Source organism: Stegostoma tigrinum, chromosome 5, assembly GCF_030684315.1.
Source record: "Stegostoma tigrinum isolate sSteTig4 chromosome 5, sSteTig4.hap1, whole genome shotgun sequence".
Lineage (NCBI taxonomy): Eukaryota > Metazoa > Chordata > Chondrichthyes > Orectolobiformes > Stegostomatidae > Stegostoma > Stegostoma tigrinum.
Window position 1 is genome coordinate 36,002,082 of NC_081358.1, and position 26,297 is coordinate 36,028,378.

General features: G+C 41.2%; 1 protein-coding gene across 11 annotated transcripts in view; it reads left to right on the plus strand.

Annotated features, from left to right (window-relative positions):
• Window positions 1-26,297, plus strand: part of tox (thymocyte selection-associated high mobility group box) — a 255,558-nt gene that overhangs the window by 225,114 nt on the left and 4,147 nt on the right. For all 11 annotated transcript variants that reach the window (XM_059645902.1, XM_059645907.1, XM_059645901.1 and 8 more), the window contains 3 exons: window positions 13,635-13,715; window positions 15,527-15,922; window positions 22,106-22,251. In XM_059645902.1, the coding sequence (XP_059501885.1) occupies window positions 13,635-13,715; window positions 15,527-15,922; window positions 22,106-22,251 (623 nt within the window). The remainder of the gene's footprint in view (window positions 1-13,634; window positions 13,716-15,526; window positions 15,923-22,105; window positions 22,252-26,297) is intronic.

A 26,297-nucleotide genomic window follows, 5' to 3' on the forward strand; every position in this document is an offset into this window, starting at 1 on the left:
GATCTGAATGTGCACTAACCTCCATTTTCCTGTCTACTGCTGTTAGACCCCACTTGGAGTACTGTGAACAGGTCTGGGCACTACACCTTGGGAAGGATAGATTAGCCTTGGATGGAGTATAACATAGGTTTACAAGGATGGACTTCAGGGGTTAAAATTATGAGGGCAGATTTTACAAATTAGGCCTGTTTTCTCTTCAAGTTAGAAGGTTAAAGGGTGTTCTGATTGAAGTTTTTAAGATATCAACAGGAAAAAACAGGGTAGATAAAGATAAATTATATGCACTAGTTGGGGATTCTAGAAGTAGGGGGCATTGTCTACAAATTAGGGTCAGATCCATTCTTAAGAGACATTAGGAAGCATTTCTACACAGAGAGGGTGGGTGAGGTTTAGAACTCTCTTCCACAAACAGTAGTGGATGCTTGATCTGTTGTTAATTTTAAATCTGAGATAGATACATTTTTGTTAAGCAAAGTTATTAAGGGATATGGACCTGAGTCAGGTAGATGGAGCTAGGCCATAGATCAGCCATGGTCTCACTGAATGTTGGAACAGGTTGAAGGAGCTGAATAGCGTAATCCTGTTCCTGTGTTTTCGATATGTGATTGAAATAGTGCTGCTTCTGTAGAAGTAGAGAGTTACAGTTTTCTTAGGAGTCTCCATGTGAGAGAACACCACAGAAACTATTTAAAAATAATGAGACAGCAAAGATGACAGTGCACTGACATTTCAGCACGATTTCGGGTGTTATTAACTTCATCAGTGTGTTATCATGATATCTTTGGATCAAATGAAAACAATCATATTTTACATGGATTCTTCTCCCCATCTTGTCCTCCATTTTTGTACCTCAGTCAACTGGGCTCACTGGTTAGCACTGCTCCCTCACAGCACCAGCAACCCAGGTTCGATTCTACCCTCGGACAACTATCTGTGTAGGGTTTGCACGTTCTCCCCGTGTCTGTGTAGGTTCCCTCTGGATGCTCCAGGTTCTTCCAACAGTCCAAAGATGTGCAGGCTAGCTGGGTTGGCCATGCTGAATTGTCCATAGTGTCCAGGGATGTGTGGGTTAGCCATGGGAAATGCAGGGTTATGAGGTAGGTCTAGGTGGGATAGCCTTTGGAGAGTTGGTGTGGATTTGACGGGCTGAGTAGCCTGCTTCCACACTGTAGGGATTCTATGATTCTAACTGCTGCACAAGCTCTGCCTCCTCTCCTTTTATCTTCCATCAGTTTCTCCTACTGTTCAGTTGCTGTTCCCCTCCATGACCTTTTCTCTTCCTCTTCCACCTTTTCCCATGCACGGTTTATACCGGTTATTTCAATTGCTTCTCCACTTTCCCGTTTGTGAAACTCACATGTCAAGAGTGTTTTCTTAAGGTCCCTGCTATGTTTAATTTCCTCAAATGTTCTTGAAAACACTGTCAGCAGGAAGTCTTTGTGGATAGAAACTTTTCTCACCAGATTGGAAATAATAATAACAGTAGAGGTTTAATTCCCTGTGAAACAAGCAGTGATTTGTGTTCTGTTTGTTTTTTTTTAAAACATAAAGCCAGCTGTAGAAGTTGCTGACTGCTGTGGATTAATCTACTGATCCTAAAATTAATGTTCAGGTAACATTAGCAACTGTTGAATACTACAACATATGCTTGCTTTCAGCTGCATAATTTATATTCAGTAACCTTAACTCATGCAGTTTAACTCAATAGCAACACCTAATTACTTCACCCATGGTAGTTATTCTGTGTTTGACGCCTCACCGTTACTGCTAATATATTATTTGAGGGCAGAGCTGCTAGAAGAGGGAAGAATTTAATTTCCGATTCATTGTTCTCACTGATGTTGTTCTTCCCCTGGTAGTCGTGGCAAGTGTAAATAGTTAATTTGCTTTAATTATGAGCCTGTCGCGCTGAATTAGCAGCAGCAAGAATGTGAAGAGCTGGAATCATAGTTCTGAGACAGCTGACAAATCCTTTGAGCCCAGAAACCAATGTCTTCTTCTCTAAACTGTCAGTAATTCCATTAATATTATGTCCAGTCAAGTCAATCAAATCATTTACTCCTCATTGGTGCTCAGACAGCAGATAAGAAATCTCAGCTTTCTCCTTTCATTTCTCCTGATTCATTTCACTTGTGATTGAATGTCTTATTGCAGTACGACATTTTTAAAAACCTTTACACTGTACAGTTGCATTAAACTTTCACAATTTTCCCATGATTTAGATGTGGAGATATGGTAAACGTGGTGGGGGGGTGCATTTTTATGGAGTGAGAATCATGAAATGTGGGGTGACTGAATTAGGCAGAATGCCAAATTTTTATTTCCCAACGAAAGATGCAGAGATTAGGACAGCAGCATATTTGTAGCATATTATGCCTTTCCTTATTCATTCCCCGGATGTGGGCATTGCTGGCCAGACCAGAATTTATTACCGGTTCCTAATTTCCCTTGAGAAAGTGGCAGCGAAAATGATGCTTTCTGAACAATGCATGGATAGATATAGTGCTGTTGGGAAGGGTGTTCCAGAAATTGTGACGCACTGATAGCGAATGAACAGCTATATTGTTCCAAGCCAGGATACACTGTGTAGTTTGGAGAGGAACTTGCAGACAGTGATGTTCCCAACTGTGTTTGTCCCTTGTCCTTTGTGGGCCATAGGTTTAGAGACTGCAGTCAGAGCAGCCCTGCTAAGTTACTGCAGTTCGTCATGTAGTTGGTAGAAATTGCTCTCACTGTGCGGATGAATGGCGAAGGTGGTGAATGGGGTGTCCCTCATGCAGGCCACTTTATCCAGGATGGCATTCAGCTTCTTGAGTGTTGTTGGAGCGGCAATCATTCAGGCAAGTGGAGAATGTTCCGTCACATTCCTGAGTTTCTCACAGATGGTGCTCAGGGTTTGGGGAGTCAGGGATGAGCCAGGATCGGTTACCCATTCCACGGAGGCAGGCAGCCAATTCTATTTTATCAAGGATAAATTAGTGCAAGTTAACAGCCTCACAGGCATTTAGCTTTCAGTACAGCTTCTTCCTATCAACATGCAGAGGGTGCCTGTTCACTGCAGCACACTGGGAGAATCAGCACAGCCAAACACTCGACCCCTACCCTGAAGAGAAGAGAATGAAAGGCTGCAGTCACGGCTGAACACAGTCCAGCAGAGGTTTCTTTTATTTCCTTGTTGCTATGCAGCCAGTGAGGACACCTCAGGTATTGAGAAAATGTTACTGTTCCTGGTGTTTCTGAATAACATTCAGCTTCCGAGGCAAGTTTCTTACACAGAGGGTGATGGGTGCCTGGAACTCACTGCCGGGGGAGGTAGTGGAAGCAGATACAATAGTGACTTTCAAAGGGCGCCTTGACAAATACATGAATAGAATAGGAACAGAGGGTACAGTCCCCTGTAGGGTAGAGGGTTTTAGTTGTGACAGGCAGCATGTCGGTACAGGCTTGGAGGCCCGAACAGCCTGTTCCTGTGCTGTAATTTTCTTTGTTCTTTGTCACCCCAACAGGGAACAGAGGCCCAGTCTTTCTGCAATATATAAAAGTTGTGTGAAGTTTTATTGCTGCAGAAGGATTTGGACAGGCTGGGAGAGTGGGCAAAGAAGTGATAGATAGAATACAATGTGAGGAAGTATGAGATTATACGCTTTGGTGGGAAGAATAGAGATGTAGACTATTTTCTAAATGGGGAAAGGTTTTGGAAATCTGAAGCACACAGACTCTTAAGAGACCTAGTTCAGGATTCTCTCAAAGTTAACATGCAAGTTCAGTAGAGGATGTGTAGGGGATGGCCTAATAAGTGCAGTTAGGAAGGCAAATGCGTTGTGAGCATTAATCTCAAAAGGGCTAGGACATAAGAGCAAAAATGAACTCCTGAGGCTGTATACGGCTCTCATTATACTGCATTTAGAATATTGTGAACAATATTGGGCCCTGTATCTAAGGAAGGATGTGCTGGCATTGGAGGAGTTCAGAGGAGTTTGCAAGAATGATCGGGGATTGAAGGCTTATCACATGAGGAACGGTTGAGGACTCTGTGTCTATAGTTGATGGCATTTATAAGGATGAGGGGGATTTGATTGAAATGTGGAAGATACTGAGAGGCCTGGATAGAGTGGACATGGAGAAGATGTTTCCACTAGGAGGAGAGACTTAGACCAGAGGGCACAACCAGAGAATGAAGGGTCGACCCTTTAGAACTGAGTTGAGGAGGAGTTTCTTCAGCCAGACGGTCGTAAATCTGTAGTTCTCATTGCTGTAGAGGATTGTGGAGGCCAAGTCTTTGAGTGTATTTAGGACAGAGATAGATAGAGTCTTGATTAGGAAGATAAAGGGTTACAGGGAGAAAGCAGGAGAATGGAGTTGAGAAAGATCTCAACCATGATCGAATGCTGGAACAGACTCAATGGGCAACATTGGGGAGGGGATGGCCTAATAATATTATCGCTAGACTGTTAATCCAGAGACCCAGGTAATGTTATGGGGACTTAGGTTTGAATCCCATGAAGCAGATGGTAGAATTTGAAATCAGTTCAATGAAAATCTCAGATTAAGAGTCTAATGGCAACCATGACTCCACGGTCAATTGTTGGAAAAGCCATCTGGTTCATGAATGTCCTTTAGGGAAGGGAACTGCCATCCTTACCTGGTCAGACCTACATTCGACTCCAGACCCACAGCAATGTGGTTGACTCTTAACTGCCCTCTGGGCAATTAGGGATGGGCAATAAATGCTGACCCAGCCAATGATGCCTGTATTACATGAACAATTTTTTAAAATAATGGCCTAATTCTACTCCTGTATCTTATGGCCTTATGGTCTAAATAGCTACAGGGGAATTTTAGCTAATGGCTGTCAAAATGGAGGAACTAGCAGCCTAACCACTCCAGTAGGAGACTAAAACAGAAATTGCTGGTGAAACTGAGCAGGTCTGGCAGCATCTGTGAGAGAAAGATGCGCTGTTAATGTATTGAGTCTGGAGGCCCTTCATCATAACTAGCTCATTCCATTCCAAGAGAGTCAGTCTTCGTCTTAGTCATCAGGTGAACCCCACATTCCTGCTGCAATTGGCTGATTCCAGGAGTCTAAACTATCGACTGGAAGACCAACCCGGCCAGCGTTAGGGGGGACAATGGTTGCCATTGCAGGGATAGAACTTGGACAGACCGCAGCCCACATTGTTCATATGGATGCCAGAGGAGCTCCTCTTAGTGCCACAAAAAAAATAGCACTTATCCTTTCACCAAAAAAGATTTGCTTAGCAGGGCATTCACAGGACACGCTGTACAGAAAATGGAACATCGGTCACTACAATTACAATGGGGCGCAGTAATGGGTGGGTGCTCAATTGCCATATGGAAAGTGTTCCCGAGGTATCATGGAAAAGTGAACTTTCAATCTGCTCCACTTAATTTTTGCTAGGAGGGGATTAAAATTCCCTCTAAAATATTCCAGCACTGTTTTCTCAAAAGATGTACTCTGCGTGATGTTGCTGTTGGGTTGACTTTTTTTCCCCAATCAAAGTAGCGATTAGGAATCAGCTGTCCAGTTTTTCTTTAGAGAATAGCCAAGATGTCACAACCAGTGTTACATCTGTACCCAAACAGAAAATTATCTGCATGATGTTTTCGGAGAAAACGTTGCTGAGCTGTACCCCTTAGGACATAGTTAGAGTGATACTGTTATGGCATCTTGCTCAAAAAGGACAATGGCCACAAGCAACATTGCTGTGATTGTTCTGAGCAAGAATTGTGCTTTCAAGTGATGCTTTTATGCACAACTTTTCTAGTTACAGCAATGATTTGAGCTATTATTTGTTAAATGAAGTGCTATCACTCTTTATATTGATCCAAACTGTTCTCAAAGTTTGGGTTTTACCCTGAGTGCTGCCATCCTAAAAGTCATTCATTGAACACAACACATTTCTACGCAAGAAATGGTCACAAATTGTATTTGTTCAGTGCTAAAACTTTCAAATTCCACATTTTCTTTGACATTCATTTCAAAGAGAAAAGTATAAGAAAATATGTGGAAGCCAAAGAAAAATTCAGAAGATTAAACATTGTCTGATGTTCAACATCGAAAGAGGAAGAATTTAGGAAGAGGGAGGGTCACTCGATCTGAAACGTTACCTCTGGTTTCTCTCCACAAATGGTGCCAGACCCGCTGACCTCTTCCAGCAACTTCTTGTTTTTGTCTAAGAATTAAAAGAGCATTAATTTGAAATTAATTAATTTTTCTGTTCTAATCCAAAGTTAAAATTTATAAGAAACTGATTTTCTATGAACACCTTCAGGAAAGTGTTCTTAATGTAACTTGACAGCAGCATTATGGCCAGGAGCAAAGTTTTATTGCCTTGAAGGCTGAGGCCTGAGGCTCAGTTTTGTTCAGAGCTCAGGCCTTTCCTATTAGAATGCAAAGATATTTTGCTTTATTTGGTTTATATTGGCTTAATCTAGCAAACACGTTTATACACTGATCCTTATAACATTTTAACATTACTAAGCTATATTTTGCAAGTTTTAAATTCTACTCCTTGTTTTCAAATAGCTTCATGACCTGGGCTTTTTCTTGCCTTTAACACAACTCCACTGTCTACAAGTATTTTTGTCGCTACCTATGTCCTAACCTTTGGCATTCTCTCCCTTGCAGTGATTGTTAACAATGACAGCCAGCTGGACCTCTGAATATGAGTTTCATGATTGGGGCTGTTAATCTGGTCCAATCAGGGAGCTCTGGCTGACAGATAATAAGAGGAATGTCAGAGATTTTTGCACTCTACAATCTGACTCTGAGCAAGCAGTACTAAAGTCAAGATAATAAAATGTGAGGCTGGATGAACACAGCAGGCCCAGCGGCATCTCAGGAGCACAAAAGCTGACGTTTCGGGCCTAGACCCTTCATCAGAGAGGGGGATGTGCTTTGGTGATGGCCTCTGCAGAGTTATTTCACCCTGAACTCCACTCAGCCCCTCTATTTCTCTCCTTTTAAAGATACTTCTTAAACCTACCTGTGTGGCCAACATTTTGGCCACCTACTGTAATATATTCCTTGCTGCCAAAGTTTGTTTGGTAGCTCTCCTGTGAAGCGCCGTGTGTTTTTACTGCATTACTTGTGCTAGACAAATGCAAGTTGTAGTTAACAACTAAGGCAACTGAAGACTCTGCCATTGAGGGAGGGTGGAAGTGAAAAGAGGAGTCAGAGAAACAGAAGCTGAAGTTTCCTTCGAATAGGATACCAGCAGGAATTATTCTTATTGCTCCTATCTTTTCCTGTTCTCTTCTTTCTCCAAAACCTTTCTTATTTCTCTCCCTGCTTTTTGTTTCTGATTTGGGTGTGAGGTCTTGGGTAGAATCCTGTGGTGTGACACGGAAAGGAATTACCAGCAGCAGCAGAAGACTTGCTCCTGAGATTGCAGGGATCGGTCAGTTATGGGAAATGCAGTGGTAAAAAACATGGCCTCAGCTATTCACTTCATACTCGTTCTGACTATGCATTAGCTGCTATCCTGTCTCATACCTGTTCATCTTCCAATCACCCATCCTTCGTTCTCAAACTTCTACCACCACCCCCCTCTCCATCTTTGAACTGCTCACTTAACCCTTGCATTGCCCCCTGTCCATTACTTCAGGGTCAAACTCAGGTTTTCATCTATTTTTCTCTGTTCTCACCCCAAAGAAAGACTTGCTATGAGATTTCAACTTTTTAAACAAAATACTAGATTAGAATATGTGAAGAAGTTAGACCTTTCTGCCTGGTTATGACTTACTCCAGTAGACAAATGGTACAGATAAGAACTCAGCCTTGCTATATAAATGAGTGCTTTTAATTTTTACATCTTTCACTCAAAGAATAACAAAAGTAATGCAAGGATGTGATGGCAATGGAAGCAGTTCAGAGGAAGTTCACCGAATTGATCCAGGGATGTGGTATGGGAAGCAGTTGAATAGCTTGGGCTTGTACTGGCTGGAGTTCAGAAGAATGAGGGGGCTTCTGACTGAGGTGTATAAAATGCTACAGGGGATTGATAAAGTGGACATTGAACTGATGTTCCCCCTTGTTGGATGGCCTCAAACAGGGGATCATAGATATAGAGTGAGAGGAGGCAGGTTCAAAACTGAGATGAGGAGGAAATGACCTCTCTCAGAGGGTTGTGAATCTGTGGAACTCACTGCCACAGAGTGCAGTGGAGGCAGAATCAATCTACAGATTCAAGACAGAAACAGATACATTCCTGATGGAAAGTGGGATAAAAGACCGGGGGGAGCAGGCAGGAAACTGGAGGGATAAGACCAGAAAAAGACGCTGACTATCACTTTTGTAAACTTCTATCATATCACCTGTCATCCTTTGAAGTTCGTGTGACAACCTGAGATTGAGAAGGTGAGTCCTACATGGTAACCTTAGCCAGGGCAGGAAGTGAACTTCGGCTGTTGGTGTCACTGACCAGCTGCCCAGCTAACTGAGCCCCCAGTAGTCTCAGGCTTATACCACAAGGCCATCTTGTAGAAGCATGTGACCTGTGGAGTCTGGAGCTGACCCCTCCAGGACAGGTAAAGTGGGTATGGCTTGGGTAAGTTTCCCAAACATAAGGCGAATGTTAATGCAGCACCAGATTGGCATTTTTCTGTCTTCATTCCTGCCCTCCCCAACACACATACACACACACACACACACACACACACACACACACACACACACACACACACACACACACACACACACACATAGCAACACACAGCCGCAGCTTGTAAACTGAGAGATAGGGTGGCTGTCAGGCAGAGAAGCCATAAGCAGGAGCTAGAGATCACCCAGCAACAAGATGGAGGAGTTGTAGGGAGGTGTCAGTATGGGCAGGGGAGCAGTGTGAGGGGTATGACCAGAATCTACAGTCAGGGAAGATGAGAGGATCAGGGCAATCAGGAAGGGGAGGGGCACAGGGCAGTAATGAGAGGGGATCAGAAAAACCAGAGCAAGTTGTGAGTTTGTAGCAAGGGAAGATCCAGGAGGCCAGAGCAGAGAGTAATTAGGTGCAAAGATAGGCAGCACCATGGAGACTGGGGGTTTAGGGGCTAACAACCACACCTGGAGGTTGTGGTCAGGGCACTTGGGGGGGTGGGATTTGGAGGCCAGGAAATGATCAGAGGTTTCATGGAGATCGAGAAGAATTGGGGGCATGAGCGAACAATATCACGATGATCAGAGGTGGATTGGAGGCTTCGTAAAGGATGAGGGAGGGGAAGCAGTGATGTGCAGTGGGTGTTGTCTGATCAAGGAGTTGTGTGAAGCAGCTACACGAGACCCCGTGGGGTGCTGGGGTGGGGTGGGGGGTGGGTGGGGAGTCGTGGAAAAGTAGTTACAGCCTGGATCCATCGGTCATCACCCTCCTTGAGCAAGGGAGTTTCTTTAGGCCTAGAAATGCATCAGTCTGTCAAATTTAAAATGATTAAATATCTGACATGTTGCATCATTGTAATATTTAAATTACTAACCAACCTTCTACAAGTGAGTTGATCACTCACTTCCTGTCCCAGAGTTTGGAGATGAGGTTGAGGCTGAGATTCTCATTTTTAACATTCCACTTACCCCAAATCTGACCTCATCATTTTGGGGTGATATTAGTCATTTCGGCAAAGTGGGGCATAGTTGCCAATTGATTCCCACTTTGGAGAATTGTAGCTGGTTTCACGAATAGCTCCAGCAATCTGAACAAGGCAGTGGCCTTGTCTAGGGGAAGGCATGGCCGAGTGGTATTATCACTGAACTGTTAATCCAGGGACCTGGGTTTAAATCCTGCCACAGCAGATGGAATTTGAATTCAGTAAAATATCTGGAATTAAGAATCTGATGATGACCATGAAATGATTGTTGGGGAAATACCCATCTGGTTCATGAATGCACTTCAGAGGAAAGAAGTCAGCAACACCCTCATCCTGTGAATGAATAAGGAAAGGAAAGAGGTCAGGCTAAGTGACTACTTACTTTCCTCTTGGTTAATGAAAAACAAGAAATATGTGGCCAAGAAATCATACCCAGAAGTTGCAGAGAGGGCCTAGGTCTTGTCATAGAGCTGTACAGCAGAGAAACAGACCCTTCGGTCCAACTTGTCCATGCTGACTGGATATCAGCATGAATAAGTCTGAATAAGTCTCATCCCATTTGCCAACATTTGTCCCCTATCTCCTTAAAGCCTTCCTATTCATATACCAATCCAGATGCCTATTAGATCCCCCCTCAACCTTCTAAACTCTAATGAGTACAATCCCAGGATCCTTAGCCGTTCATCATACGCTAAACCTATCATTCCAGGGATCATCCGTGTGAATCTCCGCTGGACACGCTCCAGGGCTAATATGTCCTTCCTGGGGTGTGGGGCCCAAAATTGGACACAGTATTCTATATGGGGCCTAACTAGAGCCTTATAAAGCCTTAGAAGCACATTGCTGCTTTTATGTTCCAACCCTCTTGAGATAAACGACAACATTACATTCGCTTTCTTAATCACGGACTCAACCTGCAAGTTAACCTTTAGAGAATCCTGGACCAACACTCCCAGATCCCTCTGCACTTCTGATTTGCGAATTTTCTCACCGTTTAGAAAATAGTCCATGCCTGTATTCTTTTTTCCAAAGTGCAAAACCTCACATTTACTCACATTGAATTTCATCAGCCATTTCTTGGACCACTCTCTTAAACTGTCTAAATCTTTCTGCAGCTTCCCCACCACCTCAGTACTACCTGCCGGTCCACCTATCTTCGTATCATCAGCAAACTTCGCCAGAATGGCCCCAGTCCTTTCATCCAGATCATTAATATATAAGGTGAACAGCTGTGGCCCCAACACTGAACCCTGCGGGACACCACTCGTCACCAGTTGCCATTCCGAGAAAGAGCCTTTTATCCCAACTCTCTGCCTTCTGTCAGACAGCCAATCCTCAATCCAAGCCAGTAGCTCACCTCGAACACCATGGGGCCTCACCTTGCTCAACAGCCTCCCGTGAGGCACTGTATCAAAGGCCTTTTGGAAGTCTGGATAGATAACATCTACTGGGTTTCCCTGGTCTAACATGCTTGTTACCTCTTCAAAGAATTCTAACAAGTTTGTCAGGCACAACCTCCCTTTACTAAAACCATGCTGACTTGTTTTAATCTGACCCTGCACTTCCAGGAATTTCCCATGGCTAATGCACCTAACCTACACACATCCCTAACTACCATGGGTACTTTAGCCAGTCTACCTAACTGGCACATCTTTGGACTATGGGAGGAAACCAGAGCACCCAGCTGAAACTCAAACAGACACAGGGGAGAACATGCAAACTCCACACAGACAGACAGTCATCCAAGGCTGGAATCAAACCTGGGTCCCTGGCACTATGAGGTACTATGTGCAACCCTGCTGAGTTTCTGTACTTGTTTGTGGCAGTTTAGTGATCTATGCATTTAGATCCCCTTTCCAACCACTTCTTGGCTGTTTCTAGCTTCTCATTGCAATGAAGGTGCCCAGTTCTATCCATTTTAAGTTCTCATGTTTGCCTACGTTGGAATCCACTTGCCTCAAATTTGCTCCTTCATTTAATGTATCAATACTGGTTTATAATTCAGTGCTTTCATATACAAGGTTTACAATATCACCAAGTTTGTGGATGTAGCTTTCAATCCCATCATCTAATTCATTAATAAATCCCAGAAATAGAGGTTGTAACACAGCTCCTTGTGGAATACCGCGAATCACATCCTGCCAATTAGTGTACATTGCCATTACTTCAATTGTCCAGTTCACACTGTTCAATCAATTTCTTCGCAGGTCAGTAATTTGCATTCGGTTGCCTGAACTTCACCTTCAATTAGTAGTCTCTTACAAGAGGCATAACCAATACTTTCTGAAAGTCCATTTAAATAAATGCACAGAAAGCCAACTACCTGTTATTTAGTCACTTTTTTCCAGAAGATTCAGCCAGTTTGCCTGATTAAAGGATATTGCCTTGAGGTATTAACTCAACTTGCCTCTCCACAGATGCTGTCTGATCCATTAAGTATTTCCAGGGGCATAATTGATTCTAATTCCTTTCACCTTGTTGTGGCTGAGCAGCTGTTTGAATCTAGCTGCAGATTGAGGATGAGACCAGGTCCACAGTTCTGCTCTATTATTCTCCAGTTTTCTGCCCGGCATTCTGCCAGGGATCAGGCCCTCACCAGGGGTAAGATATCTAAGTTAGTGTCCACTCAGTTGGGTTACAACTGACCTGGAAACACCCAGGCCCATTCTAATGCAAAGAGAGGCCAGGAGTGTCAACCTCTCTATCACTTCAACTGTTTGCATAGAGACTGTTTTTCGTATACATATTGAAAAGAACTTGATGTGCCTCACCAGGGTAGCATCACAAAAGTCAAGTCCTAGAATCATCTCAAAATCAAAAGTTTTTAAAATTTATGCAGAAGTCTTCAATTTACTCCTTTTAGCCCCAGGTTGGCAGAAGGGACAGACCAGGTTGCTAAAGTTAACAAGAATAATAAGTTATTACAAATAAATTCCAGCTGCAAACCTGCTTACAAGCTCCCCTCTATGCGCGCGCATACACACACACACACACACACACACACAGTAAAAGGGAGTAATGGTAGGACTGGGCAGATAAGTCCTTGATTCCCATCTACAGATTTTTTTTGAGATGATCATTGTGCTGAGCAGAATCCTACTTCTCAATTTTCCTTCTGCAGATACTTCCCCTTGATCCTGACCACAGGGTGACTGGTTCCCACTTATAAAGGTCAATTATCAATTCAAATCACAGATTTCAACTGATGCGGAGAAATAACTGGCTAAATTATCTTCAGGTTTAAGATTTTTTTTTAAACTGCAGAGCAAAAAAGCAGCCCCTTCTCTTCCAGGGTTCTGGCAATCTCATCCACACCCTAAACTGTTCAGTTGCCTAAAAGGCAATCATGTAATTGTTGAAGATTATGTCATTGATAACTGATCACTATGTTACAGACCAATCAACTAACTGTTGCCAGCCAAACCTCCATCTATCCATACCCTTAGGTTCAACCTCAATTTTAACTAGGCTTCCACTGCTGCATGACCAAGCAGCTGTGTAAATAATACTTATAATGAGTTAGGTTAGTTGCTTTTAAAACATGCAACAATCTTTAGTTTTTAAATCAGTTCTACTCCTTTTTCAGACCAGAGTCAGAAGTATTAATAATAAAAAGATGCATTCTTTACAAACTAAATTCCATAGTTTCTACAAATAGGGCTTTATTTAATGATGGGAGTAATCATTATTTAAAATGAAACCAAATCATTGAAAAAATGTTCTGATAAAAAGAGCAAAATTTCTTTTCAGCTGTTGTTTTCTTTTGAATTATGCCAACAATTGTAATGTTATTTACCATTGGAATATTGATACTTTGAAGGTAATTCCTTCTTTCACATTTTCTGATACAGGGAGTCAACAAGTAAGGAGTATGGCATGAATAGACAAAGTTGCTTTTCAAAGACCTCAGTTAAAATTATGTTTTTGCTGATCTAATGTTATTAAAGGCATGTCCTGCGTGATGGATCATTTTGTAGAATTGGAGCTGTAGCTAGTTAATGCTGTCACTAACGAATAATGCATACAACATTTTATAGGTTTACAAGAAGAAAACTGAAGCTGCAAAAAAGGAATATCTCAAACAGTTGGCAGCTTACAGAGCCAGCCTGGTTTCCAAGGTAATGTTCCATATCATCAATGTTTTCAGTATTCTTTTTACAAATCTGTTCCTCCATCCCCCATCACTACACACAAAAGTTATTTATTAATCCAGTGAGGGTCAAGAAAACTGTCACACAGAACTCAGTAATGTCTGAGGAGCTATTAGGCAACCTGGGGCCTGTGCTGTCCAGAGTTTCAACAAATAAGAAGTGGTCACATCGAAACCTACAAAATACTGAAAGGTATAGACAGGGTAGTTATGGGTAGGATATTTCCCTGGTCTAGAAACATGGATCACAATTTAAAAATAAAGAAGATATCCACATCAAGCAGATGTTCACCTGCACATCCGCCAACGTGGTATACTGCATCTGCTGTGCCCGGTGCGGCTTCCTCTACATTGGGGAAACCAAGCAGAGGCTTGGGGACTGCTTTGCAGAACACCTCCGCTCAGTTCGCAACAAACAACTGCACCTCCCAATCGCAAACCATTTCAACTCCCCCTCCCATTCCTCAGACGACATGTCCATCATGGGCCTCCTGCAGTGCCACAATGATGCCACCTGAAGGTTGCAGGAACAGCAACTCATATTCCGCTTGGGAACCCTGCAGTCCAATGGTATCAATGTGGATTTCACCAGCTTCAAAATCTCCCCTTCCCACGCACCCCCACTGCATCCCAAAACCAGCCCAGCTTGTCCCCGCCTCTCTAATCTGTTCTTCCTCTCACCTATCCCCTCCTCCCACCTCAAGCCGCACCTCTGTTTCCTTCCTATTAACGTCATCCCGCCCCCTTGACCTGTCCATCCTCCCTGGACTGACCTATCCCTCCCTGCTTCTCCACCTATCTAATCCTCTATCCACCTTTGGTCCGCCTCCCCCCACCCTATTTATTTCAGAACCCTCACCCCATCCCCCTTTTCTGATGAAGGGTCTAGGCCCGAAACATCAGCTTTTGTGCTCCGAAGATGCTGCTTGGCCTGCTGTGTTCATCCAGCTTCACACTTTGTTATCTCAGATTCTCCAGCATCTGCAGTTCCCATTATCTCTGATCACTTAGGTCTAAGATGAGGAGAAATTATTTTACGTACAGGATTATGAACTTTTGAATTCACTACAACAGAGGTCTGGGAATGCCGAACCTGCCGAGTTTCCCCAACACTCTCTGTTTTTATTTCAGATATCCAACTGTACTTTTATTTGCTTTTTTGTGATGTTAACACAATTTTCAATTTACAGTGATGTATTATCATGAATTTAGTATTACCATGTTTGTTGTAAATACAGTCTTTAGATTATTTTGGCATCTTCATATTTATTTAATGATGGGAGTAATCATTATTTAAAACAAAATCAAATCATTGAAAAAATATTCCGATAAAAAGAGCAAAATTTCTTTTCAGCTGTTACTTTCTTTCAAATTATGCCAATAATCGTTTTGCTTTAACTCTTTGCCAGCAATAACGAGTGTGATTGGCAGAACTCCTTCGTTTTGTATAGTGTTGCTGGTTCACATATTTGCAAAGCAATGCCCTTGACAAGGAAATTCTGAGTACAGTATGAACATTACTTTACATATTCTGATTACTTTACTTTTGCTTCAGTTGTAAGTCATAACAGAGTAAAGCAACAGCGTACAGTGATAATAATTCTATAGTGCAGTCGATTGCACATTTAATGCAACTTCTCCATGTTAAACTATCTCTGTAATTCTGAAAATTAATGTCAGCGAATTGAATAATTGTGAGAAAAATCACTGCTGTAGGTCATGATCAATAAGCCCATTATAATCGCTAATAGTTATGTATCGTGGTGATCTTTTCTACAGAGCTACAATGACCCAATTGATACGAAGACATCCCAGGCTTCTCAGATGATGAATTCAAAGCAGCCAGTGTTTTCTGGTCACTCACAGGCCACCTCTCCGATGTACCTTGGTTCAGGAGCATACCATCAACAGCCGAGTATGAATCCTCATATATCTACCATGCATCCTAATCTGTCTCGGAGTATTGCTCCCAAACCCAATGGTCAGATGCCAGTGACTGTTTCTATTGCAAATATGACCGTCTCCCCACCTCCGTCTCTTCAGATCAGCCCACCTCTGCACCAGCTATCAATGCAGCATCACCAGCTACACCAGCAGCAGACTACTGCTCTGTCTCAGCGAATAGGAAACCACCAGCTTTCCATGCAGGTTCAGCACTCGCCAACAATGCAGCAGGTCAGTACAAATGGAAAACAAGCATAAACCAAATTAAAACAATGTATTTAGAGTTTAATTGTATTACATTAATGGTGTTACATTAATCCATGTCAGTGCTGACAGAAATCCAACAAACAAGCTGTTCTGCTTTAATGATAAAACTGTAGGTTTTAGCCACTGCACTTGATATTGAACTTGTCTGGATAATTTTCCCCAGTTTGAAGACCGCCAAATGGGTGACCATATTGGGGTCTGTACACCAATAACTGAAAAGAGTGTTGAAAGAGCAAAGAGAGTAATCAAGCTGCAAGAAAACTTCAATCGTACTTCCAAATGGACAAGAGTGCTGAAAAATATCAGTTACTGAGATGTTAGTATCTTTCCAGCTGAAAAGAAATTTCCAAGGAATAAATAAAGAGTCATTACAGACCAGAAGAAGGCCGTTGAGTCAGTGCTGGCTCTGTGTAGTCGATCCTGTTCAATTACGCTTTCCTCAGCACCCTCTATGCTTATTTCCTTCAAGTAACCACCCTGCTTCCCCTTCAGTTCATTCATCAAGACAGTGAGCTCCATGTCACGACTGTTCGCTGCACAAAACGTTTCTCACACATCTGCAATGTCCAAAGATTTAAATCTGTGTCTTTTGATCTTGTTCCAACTAATGAGAACAGAATTTTATTGATCTACCTTTATCCAAATCTGTCTTAATCTGGCATATCTCTGTCAAGTCTCCCATCAATATCCTGTGTACCAAGAGAACAACCCCAGCTTCTGCAACTTAACCTTTTAGCTAAAAACTGTCATTTTTGGAACCAGTCTGGTAAATCTCCTGTGCACTTCTCTCAAACTATGCTCTAATCAGAGTTTTAGAAATGTTCAATCAATCTTTTCCTGCTTTTTTTATTGAATGCCCTGATTTGCTTTGATAATTGCTTGCAATATCTTCTGCCAGCTTCAAACATCAACGCACATGCATCTTCAGGTCCCTCTGTTCCTACAGATTATTTAAAATTCTGCCATTAAGCCTTTCCTACCTTTTTGTTTTTATCCTTTCTGCCGGAATTCCTCTCTGCACTAAATTCAACCTGCCGCATTTTGCCAATTCCCCTCATCTCTCTGAGTCCAGTTGTAATCATGCTCATTATTTGTCATTTTTTTGAAGGATTTTGCAACTATTTACTGTGACCTTTCTGTCCTTAAGCCAATGTTTTTATTTTATCCAAGCTGACACTGACCCTCCTTTCTGTGAGCTCAGATATTGCTTTATTGCCTGTCATCTGGCATTTGGTCACAGCTGTCTTATCATTACTTTCAACATTTCTTTTGCTTCATAACTCCATGAATCAAGCTCAATTTGCATTTTACAAATCTATGTTAGATATCCTTAATTATCACAAACCTCGCCAACTATATAGTAATTTTTTTTCTTATTTGTTGTTCCTAAAATCTTACCCACCATGAATGGTAGACTCATCAGCTTGTAATAACTGGATTGCTTTTATAAATAATTTCTAATCAACCTGTTCAGGGATGGGACTTGAACGTAAGACTTCGGACTCAGAGGTAGGGATGCTGCCAGCGTGGCAAAAAAGCCCCGTGGATATGCCTTTATCGTTTCTTAAATAGAGACGTCGCATGATCACTCATCAATCATCCGGAAATTTCCCACATCTAGCAAAGAGAGGAAGATTATGTCAAGCCCTTTCACTATTTCCAACCCCCAACCTTCTTCAGAAAACCATCTGGAGCAGGTGACTTACCCACCCTCAATGATGCCAAACTTTCCTGTTCATTCAATCCATTAATTTTCACCTTATCCATTAGCTTCACCATCTCTGCTTCTACTAAGACATACTAGAGAAGGATGTATGGTCACTGCCTTTGTGTATGATTTTCTTGGGCACTAATTGACCCCTGGGATGCTGATAGTTTTGATTCTCCTCCAAAACAGCCATTTTTCATATGAAAGTATTGGCACAGAAAGATAATAGACTATTTAACTGTTGAAAGCATCATGGTCCTATCTTTACGCTTCCTTCATATATATGCATATTCAATCATCAGACAATGGATAATGAGCATGAACCAAAATAAAGTTCATTCCTAGCCCAAGTGTGTTGGGGCTGTTTGTAATTTCCTAACCACTAAACCCGGGGCCTTCTGAACTTAATGGACTGGCAGTTCAAAAAGATTAGCTCTTCATCAAAAAAAATCTAGTTTTCTAAATGTGGAAAATTTGACTTTAGAGAAAGGTGCAGTATTATTTTTGACTCCTGTCATCTTCAATCATTATAATTACAGCTAGATAAAAAGCATGCTTTTCAGCCTCGTTCTGTTGAATATGCTCAATTTAACATGATACAATATATTTCATATGGGGCATTATTTCAGATGTCGTATATTATATGATTGTGAAAGAATACTGACTAAATTCTGAAATGTGTATACAAATCCAGCAGGACAGGAGAACACTCCAGATCTAAAAATACTGAAGTCACAAAGTTGGAATATTTGTTCAAATAACCAATCCTCCTTGTTATTCTGTTCACTGCAACGAAAAGAATCTCCAAAATGAAATCATTAATATCTGTCGACTTGCTGTATAACCTTGTGGAAAAATCTTTGTATGATATTACAAAGACAGATTTTCAATTTTCTTGTGTAATAAACAGATGTGTGTGGATTTGGATGTAATTTCAAGGTTGTAAAAGAAAACAAAATCACATTGAGATTGATGAATAAATCAGCCACAAAGACAAAAAGCCCTGATGCCTGATGAAAACACCTCTTCAGATAGACAGGAAATGAAATTAGCTAACAGTAAAGTGCAGAGATGAAGATCAGTGTACTGTTTTGCTGCAGGCTTCATAAGACTTAGCACAGCAGCAGAGCAAATTGCTAAGACTCAAAAATCTAATTACAGAGCAAATGCCCCCTCTGACACCAAATTAATCTCTATCAGAGCCCCCTTTTTGATTCCAGGTTAGCACATGAAAATGAAATTTAAAATTCCAGGCATGGATAGCACCAATCACAGAAAAACATCTGGTAATTGTTGCTGCTGGATCAAACTGTAAAATGTCCAGTATTGTGTAATTAGACTTCTTTGCATTAATTTTTAAGCTCAATTTATCTTTCATCAGATTCACGAGTGGCTGATAGAGAACAGTCACTGTATTTGTATTGGCACAGTATTCTAGTTTGGCTGTCTTAATCTGAAGAGATTTTTTTGAACACAAACTACATCTATTTCACTTGTAATCTTATCCTAGGAGAAGTGGAAATGTGATCAAATTCAATTCCATAGTTTGAACCCTGAGAGAGTTCAAAACAAAGATTGAAAAATATAAAGATATGCTGTATATTTTTTGTATAAATTGCACCCAACGTTAAGTTTCAGGAGTGAAGTTAGAACAACTTATTACCTCATATGAGTACATCAAGGGTTCAATGACCTCTTAAGTGTATTTGCTTAAAAACAAAATTTCCCCAAGCAAATGCAATTTTTTTATATTCTATGCTACTTGTAAGATTTGTTGTTTTATTTTTGAATACCCAGTGTGTCTGCATAAGGTACTGATGTCTTTCTGCTTTCACTAACCTACTTTTTCTGGAATTGCCTGACAATTTTTTCAAAAGATTTATTTTCTGTGAACTTCCTATAAAAGCTGTTAAACTGAATTTTTGGTTAGTTGAGCCTCATGGAGATAAAAGAGAAGCAGATGGTGCCTTTGTAAGCGAAGGAAGGAGAGTAGTTTGGAGAACAATACATTAATAGATAGAGTTAAATAAAATACCCAGCCACCTGCTGCCTGCTCTTTCAGCCATATCTAAATGTATGTTCCAGAGATTAACTCCCATTGCCTTTATATTTATCAAGAATAAAATAGTATTGACAGCTAGAGAAAAAAACAATAAGCACTCCATCTCATCCTTTCTTCTCTTTTAAACTTGATTCAACTCAAGTTGCTGATTGAATTACATGTCAAAACAAATACATAAATTTTCATGTATTATAAATTTGCAATACAAACATCCTATACCAATAGATATCAACTTAAGAACGTAACCATAAGTATCAATTATAGGAATTTCAGTGATTAACAGCACCATTATTTGCAGGACTATTAACTATTGCTCCAGACTGTTAAAAATTCTAAATGTTAGCAAAGTTTTCTCTAACAACAGACACAGAAATTACTGGCAGAACTCAGCAGGTCTTGCGGAATCTGTTGCAAGAAAACAAAGTTAATGTTTTGAGTCCAGTGACTATTCATCAGCACCAGACTCAAAACTTGAACTCTGCTTTCTCTTCAAGACCTGCTAAGTTTCTCCAGCAGTTTCTGTTTTTGTTTCAGATTTCCAGCATCCACGGTTTTTTGTTTTATTAAAGGTTCTCTGCCTCTGCTGCCCTCTTCTTTAGGATGCTTGTTTGACACACCATACTTGTTATGCTGGGAAGCAAGACTCTATATCAAGGCCTCTCCCATTATTTTTATCTACTATGAGGAAATCTGACAAAACAGCTTAGAATGGCTTACACTGTAACTTACCCTTTCTTTTCTCTCCTTGAAGAAGTATCTTGTACCGTCTGAAATCACTGACCACTCATTGACTTGAACCTGCATCTTATCTATTTGTGGCATAGAAATTCCACAGTCAATGCATCACAGAATCTTTATTTACTGAATTGTTTCCATTAGTCAGCTAACGGACTTTTCTCTTTAGAAAAGACAATCTGGTAGCAGTAGAATAATTTCACTAAATTGCATACTCCATTTTGATTTTGAGTATGCTTAGGCTAAATTCTACCACTCACATAAGGCTGAGCCTATGTGATCAGACAGTTTCTCTTTGAGGCTTTGCACAGATGCTGCCAGTACTACATTAGCAAGTGCAATATAATGATTACATTAAAGATTTAGGACACTTTGAAATAAATTAATTGCATTTCTCAACCTGTTACTTAAATATTTCAGAGAATATCAGCTTACCGGAAGGGTTCAGATAAGTGCTTTTATATTTATAATGGGCTTATCAATGGAAATATCATCTACTCATCCACCTTCCTCTACACATGACAAAATTAATCAAAAATAGCAATCAGTTCAACAGAAAGAAAAATACAGTGAGGAAGTGAAGATTAAGATGGGTTTATAAAACCAAAAATTAACCCCAATATTTCTGTATCCTGCAGGTAGTAAAGTGATGTTTTTGGTTAGATAGGGGTGAAAAGGAGCCAGAACCTGGCTGCACTGTCTACTATGCACCAGAAATTGGAGTTGGAGTGAGGTTACAGCAATCAATTGCATTTGGAAACCTGGTCTGACCGTAATGTGATATTAGGAATTTTTATTATGAAAGTATTTATATAGTTTTGAACCTGCTATGTTCCAGGTGCTTCCCCTCCCACTGCTGAGCCCTGCCCATCTGCTTCTCAGCTTGTACGTTTAAATGATGTAACCTGCTTCCTGGAGTATAGTAGAGGAGCACCATGATTCCAGAATATGAGATAACATCAGGAAGCCACCCCTTTTCTAGTATATCACTTCTATTTTAACAACAGTATGAGCAAACTGTGGTGTTATAAATTGTATCTGGGATCCAAAGAAAGCAAATTGCATACCTGATGTATCAGTTTGTTGGTTCTCAAAGGGTACAAGTTAACAAACATTTTGTTAATGTTAGATGCCAGTAGATTTATTTGTCCTATTGATAACAATGACCTTTTTTTTGCTGTCAGTACTAATTTTGAAGTTTTAACCGTTTTGTCTTTTTACTAAAATGAATGAATTGGCTTTGGATGTTATCCAGTGTTTTGTCAGCAGCTACAGACAGGGGAATAGTACAGAATGGCTAATATAGTAAAGCAATATGCTTTCGCTCGGATAGAATTTGACATTAAAGGTGCCCTTAAAAAAGTAATTGCGTGGTGTAAATAGCAAGCCATGTCAAGCTTCAAAGATCAACATTCATTCAACAATCTGGACGTTTTCCTGATATTGTAAATACATAGTTAATTAAAACACAAAATTGATCTTTCTGCTTCTCTTTTCCCTCCCCCCACCCCCCTTACAATGATTATTTGTCAACAGGAAGCTTTAGAGTAGAAAAAAACTTAGTGAATTCACTTTTGATCTTATGCTTTTTCGTTGTTTCGTGATTGACAACCCTGAAAATCCTTGTTATTTTCTGCTTCAGGGGTTCTTACAGTCTGAGTTTCAGAACATAATGAACTCAACATCTACAGCTGCACCTGTTGCTACTCCAACAATGGACTGTGTTCGCTCAGTTTGCCGGAACCCCCCACCACAGAGTGTTGACTGGAATGATTACTGCAATAATGGGTTAGTGGTCAGTAGTTACGCATAAAGCCAGATCGATGACTTTGCATTTTAGATGGAGTCAAAGGACTCTGAAGATAATTTATATAAGATAAGATATAATATAAGAATAAGTAGAATATAGGAAGTTATTTTTGAACTTTCATATTCTGAATAATTGTGCAACAAAATATCCACTAGCTCTGAAACCATTAGATTAACAGTGATATATCTTGGTAAATTTGCAAGAAATGAGAAAGCATGTTAACACTGGGTTTGCCAATTCTGCAGGATTTTCCTCAATCTGCCAATAATTAAATATTAAATTCCAGATGAGCAATCTCAGAGAAACATCACAGAAGTATTGTTATTAAAGTTGGTTAGCTCTGATGAAGGGTCCAGGCCCGAAACGTCAGCTTTTGTGCTCCTGAGATGCTGCTTGGCTTGCTGTGTTCATCCAGCCTCACATTTTATTATCTTGGAATTCTCCAGCATCTGCAGTTCCCATTATCACTGTTGGTTATTAGTTGCTGGCATATTGGAGATGGGGAAAAGGCTTTCAATTTTGGTGGTGCTGTTGAAGGTGGAAGGTCATCAGATGAAACCTGCAGGAATATGTCGAAACAGAGTTACACTCAAATGTTTATGTCCCTACATGTTACATCTGCTTACACTGCCTGCCAAATTCACACCTGCAGATTTTAATGGAAACTGTCCATGTGTAATATCCTCCTACCAGTGTTACAAGCTTCTGCTTTAAAACCCAGTATAGTATACGAATTTATACTGGATTTATAAATGATAAATTTGTATAATTTATCGTGGAACTACAAAAATTTCTGGCCATTTCCTTGAGCTTTTCTTAATTGGCTAACATAGATTCATTTGGAGATTAGTGATAAATCTGGGGCTTCTATTAATCTAGTCTCCCAAGTGACAGCAACTGATTGGGAGAAACCTCAAGGTATTTGTAAGGACATGATTGTAAAATGTGTGCTGAATTTACTTTCCATGTCTGAATCCAATTATTTGTTGCCTTGTAACCCAACTTCATCTGTAGATGACCTAATCATTGTGTAAAATCACAGGAAAACAACATAAATACACATATGTTCTGAGGAAGGGTCACTGGACCCTAAACGTTAACTCTGTTTATTTCTTCACAGATGCTGCCAGACCTGCTGAGCTTTTCCAGCAACTTCTGTTTTTGTTCCTGATTTACAGCATCTGCAGTGCTTTCAGTTTTTATAAAAACACATAGTCAGACACAGTTTTATGGACAGCTGGTGGTGAATGAGAGTTTTTAATGCTGGAACACAGCACATCCTCATTCAAGGCCAGAACAGTAGAAGGAACATGCATGGCAATAATTGATAACTCAGATCAAGTTAATTCTGTGATATCTTGTACACATTATTTCCTCATTCATTGTAATCTCGATTTAATAAGTAGTCCAGCGAACTTAAGAAAATGAAAACAATTCCTGTTCGATTTTGGAAGGTGGTGAAATTATTCTAGGGCAATAATATAAAACAGGCAATAGCAAATCAACAGCCTGATTTACATAAGACCAATCAGGTGCAGGATAAGGCACTCACCTTAAGCCCATAAAACAAATCCAGTTTCTACCCCTTGGGCCGCTGAGCATTAATACCCTAGCTGTTGATTTTGTAGAGTGAAACAGATCCAAACAGGATGAAAACAGTACATTTAAATGATGAGAACAGGATCACAAGTATGAACTAGTAAAAGACAATTTAAGGATCATCACAAGACCTTCTACACTCAATAATTTGCAGATAGGATAGTGTTCCAGAAAGACTCAATGGAAACACAAACCTGAGAATCATTCCACAAACAATTGGATGTGACCAGTAGATGGACTGGTGGCTCATCTTGTACAGATGAGTAGTGGTCCCTTTCATCCATAATCTGTGATTAATAAATGGTAGTGTTGCTAGCATTGCCTCCATACCTTGGACAAATAATAATAAAGTGCAGCGGAATGGTTCTTACAGCATTTCACAATGTTCCAAACTGTGTTTTGAACCAATGTAAATGTGTGAAAAACAGTAGGCAAATTAATTCAGAAAGAGATAAATGAAAGAATGGCGATGGTTGTTGAATATTGGTGTACCTAAGTGTAAGGTTGATGCATAGTGGAATAACAAGTTCCTCCACAATCCATTAGCAGTGTTGAATAACTGGGTACTGTTTATGATCATTCACTGAAATTTTCAGACCAAGGAGCAGTATTTTCCCTCTGTGATACATTTGGAAGAGGCAAGAGCATAAGTCAGGTGGAGACCTTACCACCTTCTACAAGATGACAGGAGGCTCACAGTCAGCCTTCCCACCTATTGCCAATTGTTGTATTTAAATAGTAACTATGTCCAATTAAGAAACTCGTCCTAAAGCACTGACATTAATCCAGCAGTGGGTGGGACCTGTTGCTACACTAGGAACATGACATGTAAACCTGTGAGTGTTCCTTGTGCTTTCTAGGGAGTAGGCTCGTACTTCATTCAGAAGCACTCAGTGCCCAATCAAAGGACCTAGTATTATCCAAGCCCAGCTGAAAACCACTTCCTGCTCCGGCTAGCAACGCCTCCCGCTCCCATCCCTGTGACTCCCTAGCAACGCCTCTCGCTCCCATCCCCGTGACTCCCGAGCAACGCCTCCCGCTCCCATCCCCGTGACTCCCGAGCAACGCCTCCCACTCCCATCCCTGTGACTCCCTAGCAACGCCTCCCGCTCCCATCCCTGTGACTCCCTAGCAACGCCTCTCGCTCCCATCCCTGTGACTCCCGAGCAACGCCTTCCGCTCCCATCCCCGTGACTCCCGAGCAACGCCTCCCACTCCCATCCCCGTCACTCCTGAGCAACGCCTCCTGCTCCCATCCCCGTGAATCCCTAGCAACACCTCTCGCTCCCATCCTTGTGACTCCCTAGCAACACCTCTCGCTCCCATTCCCGTGACTCCCTCCTGCATAATTGCTACCACTATGACATAGCTCTGGCCTAGATCCTTAGTGGGTGTTGCTCTAGCAGGAAACTTCACCAATTGGAGAAAGGAAGAATGTTCCCTTTTCCAAAAAACACCTGGAGGCTTGAACTCTATAATGGTTCCACCAATCTCCTTCGGCATTCCAGCCAAATTCCCACAGAATTTCATCTCTCTACTTTGGACCATTAGGGAAGAATTAGAAAAAGACCATTTGGCCGATAGGAACATAATATCCTGACAAATCGGCATTTTAAATAATTCTTTATTCATCTCTATGGCAAACTATTTGTAATAATTGCAATTCAATACTTTCACAGTGAATCAGCAAGAACTAGTCAATTGTCAGAAACCAAGGAAGTCATAACAGGAACAAACACAGAAATTGCTGGAAAAGCTCAGCAGGCCTGGCAGCGTCTGTGAAGAGAAATCAGAGTTAATGTTTTGGGTCCGGTGACCCTTCCTTGGAACAGATGGCAGCTAGGAAAATGTGACTTTTTATGCAGAAGTTAGGATGGTGGGGGATGGGGATGGTGCAGGGAGTAGGGAATAAACGATAGGTGACTGGGGATACAGCCCAAAGAGGGAGAAGAAGAGTTGGACAGACAAAGGAGTGGATAACATTTGGCTAGGATTGTGACTGGCTGTTAATGGAGATTGTTGTGGCTAACAAGAGGTTGAGTATAATGACAGACTGTGATAACAAGCGATAACAAGGTGTAGAGCTGGATGAAAACAGCAAGCCAAGCAGCACCAGAAGAAGGATCTTGACCCGAAACGTCAGCCTTCCTGCTCCCATGATGCTGCTTGGCCTGCTGTCTTCATCCAGCTCTACACCTTGTTGTCTCAGATTCTCCAGCATCTGCAGTTCCTACTATCTCTGTGATTATAAGCCCTGGTGTGTGCAGGTGGGGGCTAGGACATGGTAGATTTCAAGCCCTAAAGTTATTAAACTTGATTTTGAGTCTAGAAGGCTGCAGGGACCCAATTGGAAAATGAGGTGTTGTTCTTCTGACATAACCTGAGCTTCACTGGAATACCGCAGCAAGCCGGAGGCACAGATACT